Source organism: Borostomias antarcticus (assembly GCF_949987555.1).
Source record: "Borostomias antarcticus genome assembly, chromosome: 15".
Lineage (NCBI taxonomy): Eukaryota > Metazoa > Chordata > Actinopteri > Stomiiformes > Stomiidae > Borostomias > Borostomias antarcticus.
In genome coordinates, this window is record NC_140248.1 from 24,438,784 (window position 1) to 24,448,893 (window position 10,110).

General features: G+C 49.4%; 1 protein-coding gene across 1 annotated transcript in view; it reads left to right on the forward strand.

Annotated features, from left to right (window-relative positions):
• nrxn2a (neurexin 2a) overlaps positions 1-10,110 on the forward strand; it is a gene marked incomplete at both ends in the record, with an annotated part of 224,761 nt that overhangs the window by 38,388 nt on the left and 176,263 nt on the right. The window contains one exon of the mRNA XM_084450404.1: positions 7,405-7,517. Within this exon, the coding sequence (XP_084306530.1) occupies positions 7,405-7,517 (113 nt within the window). The remainder of the gene's footprint in view (positions 1-7,404; positions 7,518-10,110) is intronic.

Genomic DNA, 10,110 nt, shown 5'->3' on the forward strand with positions numbered 1-10,110 from the left:
CCCTGTTGCTGCTCAGTGTGACCGTTGCTGTTGAAGTACCCAATCTGTGCTGCCTGCAGTCTTGCAGAGTCCTTTTCGTCCTCGGCTTCACATTGTTAATTGATTAGACCGAAACGCTCTGCAAACCTGATCATTGGCAAGAGCAGCTTACCAAACTCAGTAAATAGATGTTGATCAACAGAGCCAGCAGATCTAAGATTATAACCTGGACGGCCATCTTGCAAGTCAGGAGCACGTGAGGCAGTGGCAAAGGTGTGATTAGGGATCACTGAGACACCAAATGGAGGGCGAGACATAGCAGGAGAGTATGGCATCGAAGAGGGCCCGGAGGAAGGAGTGTGAGAAGAATAATAACTTGGAGGGGGCGACACTTGAGAAATCAAAGGGGTTGGAGGGAAGGGGGCTCTAAAAGGAGGTGAAACTTGTGATGTGGCAGACGTATGGGTGACAGATGAATAATCAACAGGAGGAGATGTGAACTGTGACGCCTGAGGAGGTGTGGGCTGCAACAGAGTAACAGAGTTCTTTGAAGAAGGCATTTTGTTGCCAACAGTTCCAGATCGAATGAGAGTGGTTTTCGCAGCGGTCTCCCATGCAGCAAAATTAGTCCAATTTATGGCAGTCTTTGTTTTTCTTCCCAAATTTAGTCCCAAATCCTCAAGCTGTCCCTTGACTAAACCCTAACAACTTAAGAAATAAAGTACATGAACTGGGGAAATCACTATATTTAGCCCATAATGCAATCTGTTCACAGACAAAAAGCACCACATTTCATTGTTTAAAGGAAAGAAAATAAAAACAATGAGTACAACCTAGATTAAACAATTTGTTAAAATTACAACAACTAAGACTAGACACATTCAATCAACCAATCGCTGCTGTACTGAGAGATTTTTTTCCTTCCTGTTAATATAAATATATTTTTTTCTCTTCCCTTGTTAAACAAAATGGTGGACCCACAAAATGGGGGACCACGAGGGAAAACAGGAAGCAATCTCTTGTTTTGTTTTTTGTTTGTTTTTTTCACACAAGCAACAAAACCGGAAGTCATCACATTTTTGTTCTAAACCACAGTTTAGAACTAGCTAACATGTTGTTAGACTAGCTAGCATTGAAAACAAAAGAACAAAGAGCTAACATAGAGGATAGCTAGCTAGAGCAGAACAAGAAAACTAGCCAGAATGCAGCCAGCATCAAAATTAACCACAGAAACAGACACAACACAGAGCCAGCACAAAACTTAAATGAAACATAAAACAAAGCCAGCACAAAATGAGAATGTAGCCAGCATAAACATGGGTTTAACAGTAAACAAAAACAGAAAAACAGGATCTCAAATCCCAATACAAGACCAACAAATACAAAACGTTTAGCCTTACTTAAAGTCGCAATGAAATTAAAAAAGCATTCTGTCCCATTTTGGTTCACATAATTGGTCATAGTGTTCACCTATTCAACGATGTATGCCAAAAAATTTACAAAATTCTACTTTTGTTGTAATCTTATATCAAAGTCTATAATTTCTTACTTCCTGGAAAACGGTAGGTCACGTGCAATGACGACAACAGGTACCTTAGATTTTAGGCCAATAATCTCACGACATCCACCCGTCAATCAACGCTATCCTTCTATCGAATCTGTCTAAAGTTCTTAAACCCCGTCCACTTGTCAATGTTCCAATCAAATTCCTCTAAACATATGTCCCACCCTCAAAATGCAACAACACAACCTCTCCTTTCACGCCGACACGGCCCCTGTTTCCACACAAAGGACATGCGGCCACACACACACATGGAAGCAACTAATATCTACATTGGTCTAGACTCAAATATACAATGGACCCAACAGACTAATACAAAGCCTCATCTTTACATAGAACACAAAAGATGCAGGACGCAGCAAACAGCCAAACGTACACGCCGACGAAAGACGCACGTGGTCTCCGTCTAGCCACGGACACACACCCGGGCAAACAAACAAAACGAACCAAGGCCTCCTTGTGTTACTTTAACCCAAAACACGGACTCCATAACCAACCTTGAACTACTAGCCTTTTCAGTGTTATGCCCTTCACAACACAATCAAAACACAATTAAACCCTACATACCAAGGTTCCTTCGAGCCGTGCAACACCACAGCCCTGATATCAAAATTATACCTTAAATAACAAGGCCTCCTAGTTATGCGACATCACAAGCCTGAATTCAAACATCCAACATCAATTCCAACAGCTGATGTAGACCAGCCACAACCAGTAACAAGTCACTTACAGACAAGCATAGCTTCTCTATACAGACTACATGTGTGATAAATATTTAACTGGCTCGAATAAAACCATTGTCCAAGTCATCACAGCTGAGCGAACAATGTAACCACTATAATTTAGGTTCGCACAACGTACCAAGTTTCAGCGAGATCTCTGACCGAGCAGGGCCCCGCGGTAAAAATCCTACCAGCTACGATATGTTGTAGAATGTCTCGTTCAATATGGGTTAAGAAGCAAAACAGTTCAACAAAGTTACCAGAGTTTTTGATATAGGCTACAATTGCTTTACATGCCATAATAATAGGCATAGGCCAATGATCTAGCCTACTCGTGTTCATGTGGAGGATGATGATAAAACGTAGGCAGTATTTTTCCAGATTTCCTTCCTGTCTTTGGCAGTAGCGACTGTGTTGCGCCTATAGTTCATATTTCTATATTATTGCTCCTCTTGTGTGAAATGCGGTGGACGGAACTTGGTTATGCGTATTGTTTGCCTTGTCCATGTTCGTGTCCGAATACCCATACTAAGGTATGCGATTGGTCATTTCGAGCAAATACCTCCCCTTTTACCGTGAACACGCTCATAGCTAGATTGGACCAGCTGGGTAGACTTAACGAGTTGATAGCTACCGTCGTAGTACCGTTAATCCGTGATTGCGGTTGTCCGGTTTACTCGAGCGAGCTAGCGAAACGTTATCCTGGATATGTTGAACGAGCTTCGTAGTACAGGGCCCAGAGAGGCAGGGGAACTTGACATTTAAACATGAATACAACTTGCAGAGAAATGTTACTCCTTAGTGGCACATAACGTTGCTGGCTAACACTGCACAGCTTTATGATTACATACTGTAGCCTAATACTGTGCTTTCTGTCAATCCTAGGAATATAACTCAACTAGCGGCAATGTCTCACTCGTATATTCTCCAAATATTCAACATTACCTGGCATTACAGTAAATCAAACTTGATAGATTTACAATCATTAGCCTGCAGTATGCAGTGTGTGTGTGTGTGTGTGTGTGTGTGTGTGCGCCTGCCTGCCCAGTTGTTTATGTGCGTGTATGCAATGCTTGTGGGCTCGTCTGTATGCAGTGTGTGTGTGTGTGTGTGTGTGTGCCGGCCTGCCCACCCACCCGGCTGTTTATGTGCGTGTATGCAATGCTTGTGGGCTCGTCTGTATGCAGTGTGTGTGTGTGTGTGTGTGTGTGTGTGTGTGTGTGTGTCACATGTTTGTGGCCTTGTATGATGAAAGGAGAGCTTTCAATTGAATGTAGACCTGTAGGCATGATTAAGAGGGTGAGTGATTAATCACCCGGGTGGGGCAGCGAGGGCGGTCTAGGCTGAGTGGGATGAGGGCGAGGAGGGGGGTCTAGGCTGGGAGGGATGAGGGCGAGGCAGGGAGGGGGGTCTAGGCTGGGTGGGATGAGGGTGGTCTAGGCTGGGTGGGATGAGGGCGAGGCAGGGAGGGCAGTCTAGGCTGGGTGGGATGAGGGCGGTCTAGGCTGGGAGGGATGAGGGCGAGGGGGGCGGTCTAGGCAGGGAGGGATGAGGGCGAGGGAGGGGGGCGGTCTAGGCTGGGTGGGATGAGGGCGAGGGGGGCGGTCTAGGCTGGGTGGGATGAGGGTGAGGGGGGCGGTCTAGGTAGGGAGGGATGAGGGTGAGGGGGGCGATCTAGGCTGGGTGGGATGAGGGCGAGGGGGGCGATCTAGGCTGGGTGGGATGAGGGCGAGGGGGGCGGTCTAGGTAGGGAGGGAAGAAGGCGAGGGGGGCGGTCTAGGCTGGGTGGGATGAGGGCGAGGGGGGCGATCTAGGCTGGGTGGGATGAGGGCGAGGGGGGCGGTCTAGGTAGGGAGGGATGAGGGCGAGGGGGGCGGTCTAGGCAGGGAGGGATGAGGGCGAGGGGGGCGGTCTAGGTAGGGAGGGATGAGGGCGAGGGGGGTGGTCTAGGCAGGGAGGGATGAGGGCGAGGGGGGCGGTCTAGGTAGGGAGGGATGAGGGCGAGGGGGGTGGTCTAGGCAGGGAGGGATGAGGGCGAGGGGGGCGGTCTAGGTAGGGAGGGATGAGGGCGAGGGGGGCGGTCTAGGCTGGCTGGGATGAGGGCGAGGGGGGCGGTCTAGGTAGGGAGGGATGAGGGCGAGGGGGGCGGTCTAGGTAGGGAGGGATGAGGGCGAGGGGGGCGGTCTAGGTAGGGAGGGATGAGGGCGAGGGGGGTGGTCTAGGCAGGGAGGGATGAGGGCACCCCTATTTCCAAGGCGGTTTTCTCCGCGTTAGATCCCAGATTGCCTGACTAGCAATACAAAGCAATCACGGAATCCATTCAAGTGATTTGTCAAGTCTACTGTCTACTGACAGTTATAATGATCTACGTTTCCGTACATAATTTCCACACATTCTCATTATGCTTCAAGGACTGGAAACGTCCAGATATTTTATTGTCTTGTTTCCCCATCGAGGGAACTCTTGGTTGGTGGTTCGCTATCAATACATGTGTTCGTTCCATCTGGCGACACAGCCGACATCACTATTATTATGGTAATATGTGATGCGTAGCGTCATTATCTGCCCGTGTCCTATGGAGATGCGTCGTTATACCGGCTGAGATTATAGGGGGCGCTCACCCGAGTTACCAGGGTCTGGCAGGAACGCCTTCTGGAGCTTTCTGCACTCCCCTTCTGTGTTTTGATAGAGAATTTGCCGTTACACACGGGAGATAACGACCCGACCTCAGACTCCATATATAATGCCACGGTGTCTAATGGCTTTGCAATCATCCGGGGTGAGGTCCTTGACGCGGCCTTGGCAGCGGAGACGGATGAGCGGACGAAGCCGAGGAAGACGAGGCTGCGACATGTAAGAGTGACAGCTTATTTTACAGGATGTTTTTCCCTTACTATCCTGTGCTCTCGTTACACGCACGCACGCACACACACACACACACACACACACACACACACACACACACACACACACACACACACACAGTAGTGAGTGTGTAACTACCTGGCTGATTGATGTCCCCGCCTGCCATAAGTGATTGTCAAAGGGCCATACAACACAACGAGTTATGCAGTTTGAATAGAGGACGATGTGGACGTCTGTGCATTCATATTGCACTGTAGTCTCTCTGAATGTCTCTCTCTGCCTATCTCTCTTTTCACCACAAGTCTCTGAAAGAACCTCATTATCTTTTATATACTACCCTAAGCTAAAAAAAGCCCCCAAAAAGCCCAGCTTACCTCTATTGTAGGGCCATCGATTGATGATTTTCAGAGAAATGCCTTTTAATATGATCCTGTTAGCTATTTCCTAATTATGATGATTGACCTCTGAGTAGGGCTGTCGGCTTGAGTTTTCGGTAAGAAACGGTGTCCCTCTTCCATAGACTTATGAGATAAAGACATTCCATGGCTGGTACACTCTGGGCCAAACACCATTGTTGTGGTTAGAGATAAAGGCCTGGGCGCCGAGGCGGCGTAGGTTAACGTTACCAAACAAGGCCACAGAAGAGACCAGAGAGACAGTCTAATCGGAGAAGAGACGAGGGGGGAAGGACACTCAAACCACATAAGAACGTTGCAACGAGACCAATGCTTTGATTTGGGTCCAGACAGCATACAGAGAGGTCAACTGTACATTAGACCATGCCATTGTCTTCTGTATGTCAAACCTTCTGTAATAAATCGCTTTTGCTTGAGGCTCAAATCCCGTGTTGGAGAGATTCATTTGGGATACACCTGAGAAAGGAGACACTGGACTGTGTGGTATTGTGAGATTGGGGGCCGTCTTTTATTGAAATCAAAAAGCAACGCAGAGCAAAATAAGGACAATGACAAAAGACAACTAAAGTCAACAGGCTGTTTGGTAAATGTTGGGAGTCGCAGAGACTCAGAGTTCAGACTTGGCGCTCAAGGTCTTTACAGAGTACAGTATAGAGTACAGTACAGAGTATTCCGGCGCTGTTTGGTGTACAGCCAACCGAAACGGTTCAGAATTAAGTTGCAAAAGTCTCACTGCTCCCCTCCCGCTCTTGCCGAGAGTTGGATCCGAGGAACAGTTCGTGGGTGGTTTATTTCTGTAGATACTCGTCGACTTGCAGGTACCTAGCAGGCTGTTTCCTTGCAATTCCGCGGAGACAAAGTTACTTGCTTTAATGGCACACGGGATAAGAGAAAAACAAGAGAGGAAAAAACAAGAGAGACGAGTTTATAAAAAAAACGAGAAAAAACAAGAGAAATAGTTGCGGACAGGTTATTTAGATTATTTGCCGATTTGTTGACGGGGCGGGGGGCGGGGGGGTGTGGGTGTGTCTTCAATTCTGGACCTTTGGTCGTGAGGGGGGGGGGGGTTTGTTCGATCCACCCGATCCCTCCCTGGCTACGGGCCTGAGAGTGCATGTTCACAGCTGTGCCTCCTTCATCATTGAAGTGCATCTCTTTCCCAAGAGGTTGAATTCACAGCCAGGCCAGAGGGGGCTAAGGGGATGGTATGTCAGCTCAAGCCCACGCTTTCCCACTGGCGTCTGGACACTCAGAGTCCATTACTCCCACGTGAGTGTCGCAACTTAGGAAGACATGCGCCTGCAGACGCACGGACACACGACAGGCCAGGTTTTCGTGCGGTTCGGATTGTTCCAGACCAGACGGCAGGGTTAGCCGAAGTGCATTTGTGGAATGATATTCTCTGTAGGCTATCATCACAAGGCAAAAGAGCTGTGAGCACATCCAACCTCAGTAGGCCAGCTGCTGGATCTTAGAGAACATACGTATGGAGAGAGGAAAGTTACGCACACTGATACCTCCCGGTTCACGTTATTTGAAAAACGCAACGTTTCGACCCTTAGGTCTTCGTCAGGCCACTTCCTTCCAACTTCCAGTTGCCTGATGAAGACCTAAGGATCCAAACGTTGCTTTTTTCCAATAAAGTGAACTGGGAGATATCAGTGTGCGGATCTTTCCTCTCTCCAAACATAGGCTATCATCAAGACTGATTTACCCAGCCTTTGCCGCTGTCAAGGTCAGACTCGAGTCAAAAATCTGTTCCTTCCAATTTTCCCTTTCCGTCCTCTCCTGAGAGAGGAGAGCCGGTTGGTCCCTTTGAGACCGACACCTCTGGAGAGGCTGTTGTGAATTTGACCTCCAGCTCCCGAACAGTCCTGTTCAAGGTACCTCGGAGCGAGCCTCTTCTGTCCGTCACGCCCCCGTGCTCTGGACATGGAACAGGTGCTCCTGAGCTTCTGGAGAGGAGGAGGTCAGGTGTGAGACGGTTTTGGGATGCAGCGCCGCCCTGCCTGCGAGGATGAGAATGTGAGATGATGATTACCCCCGTTCTCTCCCTCTCTCTCTCTGCTATCCGTGGGCTTCGCTCCGGCGCCACCTCCTTTCTCAGACTTTTGTCGGGGGGAGGGGGGGTTCAGTCAGGGAGGGGTCAGTCAGAGAGGGGGGGTTCTAGGCAGGGGGGGGGGTGTCAGTCAGGGGGGGGGGGGCAGTTAGGGAGCGGTTCAGTCAGGGGGGGGCTCAGTCAGGGGGGGGGTCAGTCAGGGGGGGGGTTCAGTCAGGAAGGGGGTTCAGTCAGGGAGGGGTTCCCCTCAGGAGGGGTTCAGTCAGGGGGGGGGGGTTCCAGTCAGAGGGGGGTTCAATCGGGGGGGGTCAGTCAGGGGGGGTTCAGTCAGGGGGGGGGTTCAGTCAGGGAGGGGTTCAGTCAGGGGGGGGGTTCCAGTCAGGGGGGGTTCAGTCAGGGTGGGGTCAGTCAGGGGGGGTTCAGTCAGGGAGGGGTTCAGTCAGGGAGGGGGGGGGGGTCAGTCAGGGGGGGGTTCAGTCAGGGAGGGGCTCCCCTCAGGGGGGGTTCAGTCGGGGGGGGGGGGGGGGTCAGTCAGGGAGGGGTTCAGTCAGGGTTGGTCTCAGACACACTCAGCTGGGTCTGTCAGGCCACGCCCACGCCATGCACATCAGGGACCCGACACTTTCCACCCGGCTCCTGAGGGGGGGGGGCTCCACGGATACAGCACAAGCTAGGCTCAGCAGACAGGGGCGGGGCTTAGCAGAAACATTACCCCTACCCTCATTTTCACAATATGGGCCATGGCCATTGGTGGAAATGCATTCAAAATGGTCCTCAGCGAACAGTCTGCCCGTCTGAAAGAGGTGTCTGTGCATCCTACTACGGGCTTTGATCAGATCGCTGCTCATGCAGTATGTAGATTATTCTGCTGTTATTTATTTATGAGGGAATCAGATCAAATACAGTAGTCGATGTACACAGTGAAAGCACATGTCCCACAGCCTTACCTGTGTGGAGGGTACAAATAATGATGCGTGTGTGTATGTTAATTTGTTTGTGTGTGCGTGTGTGTGTGTGTGTGCGTGTGTGTGTGTGTGTGTGTGTGTGTGTGTGTGTGTGTGTGGTGAGGGGGCGGTTCTCCTGTCTTTGGCAAGCATATGATAATGTGTTTCTAAAATAAGGCTGTGTAATTATACTGTATATTCCAGATCCCCCGTTCTCCTGGCGTCTCTCTTGTCTCACTTTTGTCTTCAGTGACTTTGTGACAGGCTCATTATTCTGCAGGGGAAACCGCGCTCAGCGCCGGCCAGGCTCATTATTCTGCAGGGGGAACGCGCTCATTCAGCCCTACGTAATATATACAGAAATATGCGTTCGCTGCGAAAGAGGCAAATATTAAACCCCTGAAAGGAAAGTGGAGGATGAGATAAAGAGAGAGACTGTGTGTGAGACGGAGAGAAGAAAGGAAAGAGAGAGAGAGAGAAAAAGAGAGAGAGATATATATAGAGAGAGAGACTAAGAGGTCGTGTGATAGAATTAGGATGTCTACAGTACAAGAGGAGGACACCCATGTGAGATTGGCTGTTCCTCCAATACCGGGGAGTGCTAATTAAATCCCACCTGGCACAGTGGGTCAGCAGTCTTAGCAGGCGGCGAGGCGTGATTGGCCAGGGAGAAGAGAGAAGCTCTCACCGCAGGTCAAACTGGCGGATGGGGGAGGGGCCTCGGGGCTTCTACACTCACATACTTCTGGATTATTGTCACTGGGTGTGGCTGGATTGGTGTGGGAGGTGTTTTTGTTTACAGTGGTTTGTTGTGAAAGCGAACAGATTGCGACGGGCTGAGGCGAAACCCGATCTGCTTGGCAACGGTCGTCGTTGCTCTCCGAGTGGTCGTTAGGACGACGTCAGGAATTTCGACTGCGCTCTTCCAGGTGTGCGACTGGGCTGTCAGACGCAGCAGCTGTGAGATGAATCACACGCCGACGCCTCGCAAACGAGGAGAACTGTCTCTTTTGTGTCACCTGCAAGTTACAATCTTCAAGGTCAGACACGCTCTCTGCTAGATTGAATCTCGTACAAATCATCAGGATCTGAAATGCCATTCCAAGGCTTCCGTTCTTTATGAGTTCTCACACATTTTCCAATTAATGTCATGGTTCACTTGATAGAGCTGGGAAAAAAATGTAGAAGGGGAACCTGGGACGCCTCCGTGTCTAGCCCCGCCCACCTCGCCTGCCGACAGTTGATCCATACTGGACACTTAAAGTCGCACTGAAATGAAAAAAGCATTCTGTCCCATTTTGGTTCACATAATTGGTCATAGTGTTCACCTATTCAATGATGTATGCCATTTTTTTACACAATTCTACTTTTGTTGTAATCTTATATCAAAGTATATAATTTCTTACTTCCTGGAAAACGGTAGGTCACGTGCAATGACGACAACAGGTACCTTTTTAGGCCAATAATCTCACGACATCCACCCGTCAATCAACGCTATCCTTCTATCGAATCTGTCTAAAGTTCTTAAAACCCGTCCACTTGTCAATGTTCCAATCAAATTCCT